We start from the raw sequence: 14549 nt of genomic DNA on the forward strand, positions 1-14549 counted from the left end.
AAAAAGAAAAAAAAAAAACCCAACATATGACTAAGTTGGTAATGTAAAAATCAAGAGCCAAAACGAAGAAATTAAGGATACCTTTAAATTTGTATGCTTTATTTAGATTGAGTAGTTTATTTGTTTTAATGTCATATTATCTACTTCTTGATCAACCTGAGTAATTTTTGTCAAGCAAACCGTACGTGTAAAATAATAATTCAAAAGAGTCTACAAATGAGAGGTAAGTAGGCAGTACATATTGGTGCTAGGTATGTAGTAAGAAGATTTACAACACCTTCAAAAGAAAGAAGTAGAACTGGTGAGATTTACCGCAAGGGAAGAAGGCAGTCAGCTCCAAATGGGTGTTTACCATTAAGTATCTAAGCACTGGTGAGATTGAGCGTTACAAGGCTCGTCTTGTGACCTGTGTCTTTACTCAAACATACGGAACCGACTACACGGATACCTTTTCTCCGGTCGCGAAGCTACACTCTCCGGGTCGTTCTCTCCATCGCCACAAATCTTTCTTGGGATCTTTGGCATATGGATGTCAAGAACGCCTTTCTCCAGGGGGAGCTTGAGGAAGAAGTCTACATGCATCCTCCACTAGGATTGGAAGACATGGTCACACCGGGCAAAGTTCTCCGTCTCCGCAAGGCCATTTATGGTTTGAAGCAATACCCTCAGGCCTGGTACCACAAGCTGAGCTCAACAGTTAAAACTCATGGATTCAAACGTTCGGAAGCCGATCATACTCTCTTTACACGCCGCACCACCAGTGGTCTTGTTGTTGTCCTCATCTACGTTGATGACCTCATCATATCTGGTGATGATCAAGAGGGCATCCGCACCACCAAGGCCTTCCTTCACTCCACATTCGATATTAAAGACCTTGGTGAGTTGAAATACTTTCTTGGAATTGAAATCTACCGATCCTCGGAAGGTTTGTTTCTTTCTCAACGAAAGTATGCTTTAGACCTCCTCAGCGAGACTTGGTGTGAAACCGGTGCTGACTCCACTCGAAGAAGGCTATCAGGCCAAGCTAAAGGGGAAGAAGAAGAAGACCACGACAACACATGCTCTAGTTGATCCTTTGGATGGGCCCTATGAAGATGTTACTCGGTACCGGCGCCTTGTTGGGAAATTAATCTATCTTACCATCACCAGACCGGACTTGTGCTATGTGGTGAATCAAGTAAGTCAACACATGAAGGCTCCAACCAAGTATCATTAGAGCATGGTGGAACGGATCTTGAGTTATCTCAAAACCAGCCCGGGTCAAGGCATTTGGATGGGCCGGAACTCAAACACTGAGATAGTAGGATATTTTGATGCTGACTATGCGGGTGATACATCAGACAGGAGGTCAACCACTAGTTATTGTACATTCGTTGGAGGCAACTTGGTCACTTGGAAGTCTAAGAAGCAAAAGGTAGTCTCATGTTCAAGCGCTGAAGCCGAGTATCGGGCCATGAGGAAGTTAACCAATGAACTAACATGACTGAAAGCACTCCTCAAAGATCTTGGAACTGAGTCAAAGAAGCCTATCACTATGCATTGTGATAATGAAGCCGCAATTCACATTGCTACCAGTCCAGTTTTTCACGAGATAACCAAGCACATAGAAGTCGATTGTCATAAAGTGCGAGAGAAGATTGAAGAAGGGGTAACTCTTCCATGCTACACATGGAGTGAAGACCAATTGGCGGATATCTTTACTAAGGCCGCTAGTCTAAAGGTATGCAAACATATTCACAGCAAGCTTGGACTCGTGGACCTTACACGTCCATGATCAGCTCCTCTAACTCATGGACATCACACTTTTTTTCCTTTAACATAGTTTTGTCGCATGTGGTTTTCTATGTTAAGGTTTTTAACAAGGTGATGCTTCATGGGATCCAAGCTTAGCCATTTCATTCGGCTAAGCTTGAGGGGGAGTATTGATTGTGATCTGGTCAGTCTTGGATGTGTCCGTACAAGTAAATCACTAAGGCCGAGTCTTGATATACCTTATGGGAAGAGATGAGGCCTGGCAGCTTAAGGAAGCCCAAGAGAAGGATCTCAAAGGCATCATATAGCCGTTAGAAGATAAGGTTCGAAGAGATCACATGCTGATTTCACTTAAGGAAACCTTGATACGTCGCTATCATCATTGGGTTCGACCCTATCTCCCTCTTTATGTCTCTATCATCACCAAGTTGTATTACGATTAAGGAAGTAGCCCTAGTTTATTTTGCTATTTAAAGGCTCTAGCCTACATTGTAATATTCATTCTAATAGGATCTCACTTTTCTCTCATTCTTCTCTTTGTTCATCACAAACTTTCAACTCCATTACATCTATCAATTCCGCTTAAACTAACAGTGAGACGCAGCGATAGGGTCACAATGGTTTTTTATTTAAGGGTGAAGATCAGTTCTCAGCCGTTGGATCTGTTAGATATACCCACACCCAAATAAACCTCTCGATAATTTAGTCATTACCAACCCTGCGCAGGAATTGAAGAATAAATCATTTGCCAGCTGTGAGGACATAGGTGGTCTTATTATTAAGTATTGTGTTTCTAAAGAGCTCCATGTATTTTAAACTCAAATGTTATTTAATTATGTATTTATAGTTACAGCTATTATGATTTCTCTTACTTTATTCATCAGAGTAGATGACAACAACATTAATACAAGACGCTGAATGTATAAGTCGTTCCCATTACCATATAATGCCAATTCCATCTGACATGTTCGATACCTTTAAGGTCGGTTGCAGCATCATCCAAGCAGGCCACATGAGCGAAATACCCCATACGCTTCAACATCGCGAACAAAGTAACAAACTACTGATCAGAAGTTACCATTACTATATGGTACGGAGGATGTTCATGATGTGTGTTGTAGAGAAGATCCTGCTTGAGACAATTGTGCAGTAGATCCAGTTTTGCTGGCAAAAGAAACGAAAAATCTCCGTAATGATCTTATTGATGAAAATATTGGTTTTAAAAATTGATATCAATATAAAAATTATATTACCAGGTTTTTGGTCTTTGCAAACTTTATCAATACAAATAGGAGGTCTTTTAGGCAAGTCCACAAATTTGAATTTGTCGTCAGGGATATTACCTCTAAGACGATTAAGAGCTTGGACACCACCATACAGAGTTAAATCACCATATGCTATGACACAAGCTACATATTTTTTTATTATCATAAGCATGCAATGATTTTGTGATATTAGCATACGAGGAATCGAGATGATAATTAAGGAGTGGTATTAAGATCCCAATAAAAGTGCATCCCGTTGTGTTAATGAAATCACGTACTACTGTTTTCACACCATACGTCTCTATATCATGATTTCTCTTACTCTTATTCATCAGCGTAGAGGACATCAACATTAATACAAGACGCTGAATGTATAATTCGTCCCCATTACCATGTGATGCCAATTCCATCTGACATGTCCGATACCTTTAAGGTCGGTTGCAGCATCATCCAACCAGGCCACATGAACGAAATACCCCATACGCTTCAACATCGTGATCAAAGTAACAAACTGCTGATCAGAAGTTACCATTACTATATGTTACGGAGGATGTTCATGATGTGTATTGTAGAGACAATTGTGTGGTAGATCCAGTTTTGCTGGCAAAAGAAAAGAAAAATCTCATTAATGATCTTATTGATGAAAATATTGGTTTTAAAATTTATATCAATATAAAAAAAAAATTACCAGGGTTTTGGTCTTTGCAAACTTTATCAATAGAAACAGGAGGTCTTTCAGGCAAGTCCACAAATTTGAATTGGTCTTCAGGGATATTACCTCTAAGACGATTAAGAGTTTGGACACCATCATACGGAGTTAAATCACCATATGCTATGACACAAGCTACATAATTATATGTTATGATAGAAAATATCTAATTTTATATTTACGTAATCACAATTCATATTTTACTTTGATATTTTTTTTGGTTATATTTTTTTCATTTTGTTTTTGGTTTATATTTGATGAAAAATTATTGTAAATTATTATTTTTAATAATAAAAAAACTACCAAAATAAGTGAATTGATTGATGTGTTAACTTTAGAATTTTGTTCTTTTGATGATGTGAATTAATTTGTTAAAATTGAAATTAAGAAGTGATAAAGTGGAGGAAGGAGAAGAGAGAAAAACCAACTTTATAAATATAGATTATCTACCTTTTTGGTGTCATTTTGGGAACAATTATCTGACTATGAAACAATTTTTAGTCTGCCGAGAAAATGAGAGTAATCTTCTTAATATGCAGAGGAGTGCTAATAGTGCCGTTCTATGTGTAACGACCGCTACCTTTTAGTGGGTCCATGTCCATTTCAGCTCTATGGCCCTACCTTTTTTAATGGGTCTCACGTACTCTCACTAGGTCTGTGAGCCCATTCATATCCGACGTTTGGTTTGTTACGTTTGGGATGCTTTAAATACTTGTTTACCGTCTCTACAAATCACCAAATGATTTTTCTCTGTGGGACAATATTTGGGTTCACCCCGCTTTATTCACCTCCTTATAAAATAAGGAAACAAAAATTGGTATATATTATTGTAAAATAAAAAATTCAAACCATTCTTTTATAAAACCAAACCGACAGATAATTTCATTTTAACTATAATTTCTAAACCCTAACCACATCATTTGTACAAACCGGTATATAATTTTTGTTCTAATTGTAAAATTTAAACCCTGACCACCTCATTTGCAAACCCAAATAGACATATAATTTTAGTATAATTGTAAAATCTAAACCCTAACCACCTCATTTGTAAACCTAAATTGACATATAATTGTTTTAATTGTAAAATCTAAACCTAATCACCTTATTGTTAACCCAAACCGACACATAAATTCATTTTAATTATAAAATATAAACCGTAATTCATATTTATAAACTCAAACCAATATATAACCCTGTTTAATTGTAAAATCTAAACCAAGTCAATATTTAACTTTCTTTAATTAAAAGTATACATAATTTGTTTACTTAATTTGTTTCGTTTTTCAATTTAATTTGGATTTATTTTTTAAATAAAATATTATATAGAAGATTCTGATTGGTTGAAAAAAGAGGAGATGAACAAAAGGGTTCACCCCTAAGGATAAACCTAAATATTTTTCTACCATGTGTTTTGCTCTCAGTCGCACAGTTCGGATAATCAATTCCCGGAAAGTCACCTATGTTGAAACTACTCTAGCTCTAGCACATTTAATTCTAGAGTTCTCTTAAATCTGTTGACCAAAAAAAATAAATGCACTTTGATAACATAGGTGACCAAATCAATTTTTAAAATCTTCTCAATATGTCCCTGTCCTTGAAACTCACAATTATAATAATTTATAATAATAGAGTGTGGGTAACTCACAATTATAACAATCACATATCCTATTATATTAATTGGGAAGTACAAATATAAAACTAACCTTAAAATGTATAAAAATTTACATTCAGTTGTCATTAGAAAAACTTAATTAAGATTAAATAATTAATTAAATAAATATTTCTAATTAAATAACAAAAATAGGGGAAACATCAAATAAAATAAATTATAGAAAAGTAAAAAAAAATTCTGTTAGAATCAAAACTAATTTGTACTTAAAAAACTAACAAATAAGAGTTTTTCTATATGTTAATTATATATTTTTACTTACTTCACAACTATAGCAAATATGTCACAAAGGTTTAAATAATTTTATTTAATTACATGCAAATGTTTTATTGACAGATTTTCAATAAACATTTTTAAAATACAAAAATTATAAGATAAGCAACAAATTTTTAATCATAAACCATTATAAATAACATAATAGCAAAAAAAATTATTACAAATTTTCATAGAAAAAGAAATTTAGCTCACGTTTTTCGCTGGATAATACCTAGTTATCATATTAATGTCTAATAATATGTGGCGACTGGATAATACCTAGTTATCATATTAATGTCTAATAATATGTGGCGAGAAACATGTTTCTTTTTCAATTTGATCTTTTAATTTCATTTCAACAATACAATTAAACCATCTCTAATCTTAATCAAGTGTTTCTAATACAACTAATTCAGTGACAATTTACGTGATAAAATAACAACATTTAACACATTTCTTAATTTGTACTTATCTTATACTAGTAAGAAGATTGTGAATAATAAATGAAATTCTCAGCATTGACAAAATAAAAATCTCAACCACAAAAATGTGAAGCTTTGGTTTGGTTTGGTTCAATAAAACATCAATGCACAGCACTTTTCTCCACCAAATCTCCCTCTTGATTAAATGCCTTCATCACCTAACATATTTCTCTCTTGTTGGGTTGGCTTTAATTACATGTCTTCATAAAACCTCAGATTCTTCAACACACTCTTTATAACTATAATTTAAACCATCTCAAAGATTAAAGTAATCAACAACTTAATTTCAATTCCACAATAATTTTTTATGTATGCAAACGAAACTTAGAGATTTAGATATTCACATTGTGTTGAATCATAAACAAATGTATCTATAAAACAACACTAAAAACTCCCAAACTGTTAGTCCAAGTAAGCTGCACGGCACTGGCTCTGCCACTCGAAACAATCTTCATAATCAAAGCTACTCGCGCAATCCAGCAATGCGTTTTGCTGCTGTTCGTAATGGCAAATGTAGTTTAACCCTACAAGAAGCTTACAAATCGCAGCTTCAGTCTTCTCTCTATCAGCAAAGTAAAGCGTCTGAAGTAGAAGAACGTTCGTTCGCTTCACAATCTGATTATGCTGCTCGAAGTTGCGTTCACTCTGCCACCTGATCATGTTGTGAGCTAAAGGTGCAAGCCAAGAAAGTATCCCATCTATAGTTTCTTTCCAATCATGAGCAAGTGGAGCATCGTAGATGGAAATGTTCTTCAAGTATGATCTGAGATTAGCCTTGAGCGTTGTTTTCAAACTCGTTGGTAACATTTGGTAAAGATCATCTCTTGCTTCTTCGCCTATTAGATGAGGATACTTGAGAAGCTTCTCTACCACAATCACAACGTTCGCATAGTGCAAAGATAAAGCAGAACCTCCAATCGTTGAAGCTGAAGCATGTTGAGTTAACCTGCTTTTGAAACCAAACTTACTAGTCCGAATCACCTGAGCTGTGTTCAGAGGAATCCTGATACGAGCATTATCATCATCATCATCACCAATAGTGGAGCTATTCATAGCAAGACATTCCATGAACATCCTCCCAGGATTAGTCCCACAAGGGAAATTGAAATCCCCTGCACGTGTAAACTCCTCTGCTTCACTTCTCCTCGAATCCTTAAAACCCGCAACAGATCTTGAGTTAGTAACCTTACTAGCTTCATTCTTGCTACGATCTCTCTTCAAAGTCACATCCTTTTTCATTCTCAAACCCAAACCCAAACCACCAAAAACAGTTTCAATCCTACCATAGATAGTACAAACCGTTCTAGCCAACATCTCAACAACCTTATCATAAGTTTGGTTCCACAAAGAAGCATCTCTAAGACTCCTCACATCCTGTCTCTGCCACATAAGCTTCTGTTCAAAAGCTTTAACACTCTCTTGATGCTGCTGACTTCGTTGAAGCTTCACTACAGCTTGTTCAAGCTCATTCACCACTTCCATCTCACAATACAAACTACAAGTAGCATTCACAAACCTCTCCATCTTCTTAACCATACTCTCCATATCCTTAACCAAGAACCCTAACTTCCTAAAATCAATCACCCCATTCACTATATCTTCATAAACATGCTCAAATCCTTGTAAAGCCGGTTCGTTACATTTCTTACCTAACCTAGACACAACGCTAGCTACACGGCTCAAATCATCAAGCTTCTCAGAGACAGCGAGGTCAAGAAGGTGATTCTCATCTGAAGACACAAGATTCCTAACTCCTTCAGAACGAAAGACCTCGGCCTTGAGCTTAGAGATCTCTGTATCGGAGAGAGAACGGTGAAGGTGAATGGTTTTGGACATAACGTTAGCTACTTCGAAAGATAAGATTCCAATGGTTTGTTTAGGAAGAGAAGAGCTTTTAGGGGTTTTCTTAGTTGTTGAAGATTCAAGGAGAAGAGCGTGTTTGAGATTAGCACTTACTTGGTTTCTCATTTTCACAATCCAAGCTTCTGTAACCATGGTGTTCAAAAACCCCACAAATAAAAATCGAAACTTTGACAGAGGAAATAGTACAATTTCAAATAAAGTTTGAATCTTTATTGAAGGTTAAAGAACAGATCCAGGGGGGACAAAAGAAAAGGGTGTTTGGACTAAGACATATAGCTTTATCGAGAAACGAAGGAATGAAGTGGGATTCGCGCATGAAAAGGGATTAATCATTGGGTATCATGGGCGGTACTCATGTGATATGATGTTGGAATTGGCGTGAGCTTTTTGAGGAACTGTGACAAAGTAAAAGTGGTGAAGAGGAAGAAGAAGTAGTAGAAGGAGAAGGGGTTTGATAGAGAGAAACTTTCAACTTTGGACCCAAACTCGCAAGCTTCTTGTAAGAAAGACAGAGAGATGTAGAAAGAGAGAGAGAGGATTTTGAAAGTTGTGAAATTTGGGTTTGATTTTGAGAAAAGTGGAGTAGAGAGAGAAGAGAGAGTTGTTGTTATTAAATTTTTTTGAAAGGGAGTGATGTGCAGCTCGAGCTCGTACTTGCTCCACTAAATGTTCTTCATTTTTTTTTAGCATTTTATATATTTTAAAATTTCAACCTACAATCATTTTTATTATCTTGGGAATTTCCAACCTATTTCAATATCAAATCATTCATTTTTATATATCTCTTGTTAATGTTTTCCTGTATCCACAATTTTGTTAAATCTCTTGTGAGATTATATATATATAATATAAAAGTAATAACCATATCTTTAACTAGAATAATTTAAATTTGGTTTACTAATTTATTTTTAAATATTGGTTAATTGTTTACTGACTTTGAAATATTTTTTTTTGTTTTGTAAATTTATGGTTATATTAGAAGATGATTCAAAAATATTGTGATTAATGTTTAATCGAATAAATTGTATTGTTTAATTTAAAAATTATATGTTCTAAAAGGTTCAAACATATAATAATATAAAGTATTTCTGTATTTCGTTAAAAAAATTTATCAGTAATTTTTGGAAATGTTGTAAATTTTCAACAACAAAAAAATGTGTAGTTTCTTGTTTACATCATTTTTCCAATTAGATGAAACTTTAGAAAATGTATAGAAATCCAAACAGTAAAATAATTAATAAACTATTTTGTGTGTGTATTGACATCATCATAACTTGAGACCAATACATAGGAAAACAATAAGCACATAAAAAAAAGAATTTGTTTGACCGATGATGTTCTTCTTGTTGTCTCCATTCTCTTTGGATTTTTTGTCCGGTAAAGATTACCTAATTTGCACTCACAAAAACATAAGAAAATCTCAACTTTTCTCCATCTTTTCAAAACCAATTTTGTTTCGTTGACCTAATTTGAAAGAAAAATCTAAAGATTAAAGTAAAGTGCCATATTATTTCAACACGTAATTATAATTGTTATATATTCAAATTCGTTGTGTCGTGTTTGAAATGTTTTTATTAGAGAAGAAATATTATATAAAACTCTATTCTATAGGATAAATTAGTTGAGGTGAGGAGTTGTTGGTGACTTAAAAAAAATTTTTCATGTGAAGACGAGACAAAGCATATAGAGACAGCATATAAGAATACTACATGTTGATGATTCTCATCTCAGTGGGATTTCCTAATCATCAAATATTTTTATTATTATTTCGCAATAAAATTCACAAGTTTCTCTTAAATCTATATTTTAACACTACAAACAAATAATCTCAGATATATCCACTAAAATAAACATAAAAAGTAATGACCATACAAGTTTATTATATTGCTATTATAGTTGTCGTTGTAAAATATAAATGGTGTGATATTGCATATAAGTCTTAGACGACTACAATTCACATGCACATACATTAGTCATAGAATATATGTGCTTGTGTTATCTCAGTTATAGAATACAAGTATACAACTAGAGCGTGGTGAGCCAACAACTTTAGTCCCATTATTATTTTTATTATTATTTGTCAATTTCAGATTAAGATTTTGGTGGTTTCTATTTGAAACACGAATAATATGTGAAATAGTCAACTATAAATGACCATGCACATCTGGAATTTTTGGCAAATACTCGCAAAATTGTGTCTTAAATCTTTTAATTTTCTTTGTGATATTTTTGGAAATTTTTGTTTTGTTGGAAGTTTAAAGACCATTAGCACGCATGGAGGAGGTCCAGTGCTCGATCAAGGATGATGCAACTCAAGTAAATCATGTATTCGTCAAGTATAATTATAACTCATGTCAAATTCTTACTTATCGAAAACATCAAAGTTTATAAAATGAAATGATAATCTGTGAATAATAAACAATACAAAAATGATTATAAAATCTCAAACAAAAAAAGAGAGAATTAATGTATTGTTTTATCATAAGATTTAGCAATCAAACTTGCAATCGCACATATAAGAAACTACCGGAGTAGGCAAAGAAGGAAAATAATAAACATGACAGGTTCCATCTCCTTTGTATGTAGCCATGCACTGTTATTTGCATTTGCCTTCACGAGAACAAGTCCATCGACCATAGCATTTTTTTGCGTCTCCTACAAATTTTCCCATTCTCTATCTATCAAAACCAAAATATATTAACTATTTTACAGAATGAATCTTTTCCTTACTTTTATATTTAAGTTTAGTCTTTTTTTCTAAGTTCCAATCAAGAACACAACAATATATCGGGTTGCAACCCGATATTAAGTCAAATTATGAAATTAATATAACAAATGAAAAGAATAGTTACCTGAAGAGGAGATGAAGAAAACCACAATTACTACAAATATTATAGAAGAGTTCATCATGTTTTTTTGTTTTCCTGGTTTATGAAGATTGAAAGTAGGCTTTAAGTATCTATTTATTTTTCCTTCTTCTTTGTAGTTTTCTTTTCATTTCTTCTTTTTTGAAATTTTTTTTGGACAAATATTAAGAGGTAATGTTTGATTTGTAATTTTTAATCTATATATCACTTTATCACTTTAAAATAAAAGAATAAAATCACCTAAAGAAAAATGATGAAAATGACAATTAGTAGTTTAGTACGAATAATATAAAAGATCTCTTCATTAATTTATTTTTGGCTGTTTTAACGTATGTGTATATATATCATATTGCTTTTCTTCTAATTTGTTAATTATACATTGTTTGCAATTGCCAAAAATTATATAAAATATAGGAAAAAAGTAATATTGACTTTGTCGTAATACTTTATCACTTTCATAAGTTTGTAAGTTAGCTTATATATGTATATTAAATGAAAATTTTAATGCAGTATGAATCTCATAAACTTATAAAATGAAGAGGCAAAAACGCTCCCAGACCCGGTCCCCGAGAGAGTTAGTAGAAATATGATACTTTCTATTAACCCGATCTCAACCACCAAAAAATATTAAAAACAATCTATTACCTGCCAGTCCGAAGCATGAAGAATTTGAATTCTGGTGTAATGATTGATATCTACGGCAAGCTCCTCGACAAATCTCCTCAATACTGGCCTACCTTTGGCTCGGAGCACCAAGATTGGTAATCTCTAGCTCTCTTACTTTGTTTTTCTAACCCTTGAAATCTTTGAAAACCTTGCAACCGTTTTGAAACCGTCTATTGCCAACTTAAACACTAGTGATAGTTGATAACCCTGAGAAGTAAACCCTTAACCACTCCTGCGTTTACTCAAACCACAAACCCCTAACAAAATGAGCAGAAACATACCTTATCGTTTAAAAGGGAAAGGTATAGACCAGGGCTTCTCTCCACCACCACGGAAACGTAGCCGAGCCCCAGATCTTGATACTTCAGAACTCATCGAAGCAAATGCTCTCAAGCTAATGGGAAGGCTCAGTAATCCGGCTGCTCAACGCCTCTGGTCGCTTTTCCCCTTCCTCTCCAACCGCTGGAACTTACGAGGAACAGCACAGGAGTGGATCTTGGCAAAGGATGCTTCCAGCTCACCTTTGAGTATGAGGATGATATGCAAAAGGTTCTCGATAGTAGACCATATTTCTTCGACCAGTGGATGGTAATCCTGCAAAAATGGGAACCTATTATTTCTGAATCTTTCCCGGCTATGATCCCCTTCTGGATCGAATTACAAGGACTCCCAAAACATTTCTGGCAACCAGCTATGTTGAAAACAGTGGCGGAGGAATTTGGAGAACTTTTAGACTTGGAAATTACCCCGGCATCTGTCAAAGTAAAAGTTCTCATCAACGTTCTGCAACCTCTAACAAAAGAAACTGTGGTGGAATTTGCTAATGGTAATGAGGCACTGGTGTACCTGGATTGCAAGAACCTCAAAAATCACTGTCTACACTGCCACCGACTTACTCACGAGAAAAAAGATTGTCCGGGACTAGCTCTAACAACTGAGAGGAGACAAACCTCCACGGTCCACTCTGAACCAACAGCGTCAAACCCCGTTTCAAGGAACTACTACACTCCCAAAGACAACTTTACAGCACCAAGATCAGCTGTGGGAGCAAGTGAACCGATAACTTTACCCGACCAGGAATATAATCACAGGAAGAGGAAAGCGACGAACCTGGAGGATAGATCCTACTCCCATGTGGAGACTAGTCTAACAACCATCCTCACATCTCCCATCGCCGATCCCCTGTAAGATCTCCAGACCGGCAAGTCAGATCCTATCAACGAGATAAAAGACAAAACTGGTCTCATCGAGGAAATGATAACTATCTTAGACGCCATAACTTGGAGTGGCGAGCAAAACCTACCTCCTCTGTGCTGTCCAGTAAGAGGTATCACTCTCCTCCAGGTCTCGACGCCCTTCACTGGAAAGATCAGCTACTAGCCCAGATCCGACCACGCCTCCACCAGTACAAGCGCTATCATGAGAACAAATTCTGAATGATCTCAGGGAAGTTACAATTCAGTACACCTCCTGTGTGGACCAAACTGAAAGTTCTGCTAGGAAAATACGAGTTATTCAGGGTGAGAGTAGAAAACTTATGGCTAACTCTGACAGCATCCTTTCAGCGTCTGCAAACCCAGATTCTTGCCTTTTACAACCGGTATTCTCACCAGTACAGGTCAGTGTATCTCCAAGGGACTCCCCGACCGAGAACCTACCTTGACAACCCCCACAAGAAGTGAAAAACCACAAGAGAGGAAGAGGTCGACCACCGTTAGCAAATGGTACAATAAAAGCTAACACGACATTGATGGGAGCAAAATCACAAAAACGAAACCTTACCTTTGGATCTCCAAAGAAAGCAGGAAAAGCCCATACTGGAAAAGATGATACCATGGGAGGAGCTAACAAAGCCAAAGATCCTAAAAGCAGAGAAACCTAAAGACGCCAAATCCCAAAATTATCTTGATCCCGGCGAGTAAAAAGAAAGTGGTGGATTTTCAAAATCCGCCAACACCTCTTCCTTAATAGTTCTAAGCTGGAACTGTTGTGGGTTGAGGAATCCCATAACAGGCCAGCGACTTAGGGAGATCAAGAGAAATATTTCCGCGGATATTTTATTCCTCATGGAGACACGTAACTCGTCAGAATTTGTGCTCCAACACTTGGACTGGATGAACTACTCATCGTCCTTCATAGTTCCCCCTTCTGCTAGTAGACTTGCCCTGTTTTGGAAACCAAGTGTGGAAATAGAGATCCTCCAATCATGCTAAAACTTTATTGATACAAGGATTACATCAAAAGGCAAAATATTCCACTCTACCTTTGTATATGGAGAACCGGACTACTCCAAACGCTCTCTTATTTGGAATCAGATCCAGGATTTTGCTTCATGTAGAAGTGGTCCTTGGTTTATCACTGGGGACTTTAATGATATCATAAATGAATCTGAAAAGGTAGGTGGTCCACCAAGAACAGAAGGATCCTTTACTGCACTAAGGTCATTTATGTCAACTTGCGATCTTTATGATTTAAAGCATTCTGGGTGTTATCTGTCTTGGAGAGGGAAAAGACATACCCATACGGTCTGCTGTCGACTGGATAGAGCAATGTCCAACAGTGAATGGGTGGTAGAGTTCCCATCTGGTCGCAGTGAATACCTGAGGTTTGAAGGTTCTGATCATCGCCCCCTAGTTACCTCGTTTGACCCTATCAAAAATCGAATGAAGAGTTTATTCAGATACGATAGGCATTTAAAAGATAATGAGGAAGTGCGTAACATGGTTCTTGATACATGGGCATCACTACCTGCGGGAACAGTCAACGAGCGTATTAGTGCGTGTCACCATGCAATAATTACCTGGAGCAAAGAACAACACGAGAACAACCAGAAGGAGAGTAATGAACTGCGAGAAAAACTGGAAGAAAGCATGAGTGCCAGTACGGATAATCAAGAGGAAATTTCCCTCATAAGCAAAAACTCTTAGCTGCATATAAACAAGAGGAAGCGTTCTGGCAACAACGGAGCAGACAACTCTAGCTAACTCTGGGGGATAAAAATACAGGTTACTTCCACGCTGC

General features: G+C 35.7%; 1 protein-coding gene across 1 annotated transcript; it reads right to left on the reverse strand.

Annotated features, from left to right (window-relative positions):
• Positions 6350-8419, reverse strand: LOC104746799 (the record flags this gene model as incomplete). The annotated part of the gene is given in 1 exon segment (XM_010468327.2): positions 6350-8419. A coding segment is annotated over 1 exon segment (1593 nt). The 3' UTR covers positions 6350-6534.

This window comes from Camelina sativa, chromosome 15, assembly GCF_000633955.1.
Source record: "Camelina sativa cultivar DH55 chromosome 15, Cs, whole genome shotgun sequence".
Lineage (NCBI taxonomy): Eukaryota > Viridiplantae > Streptophyta > Magnoliopsida > Brassicales > Brassicaceae > Camelina > Camelina sativa.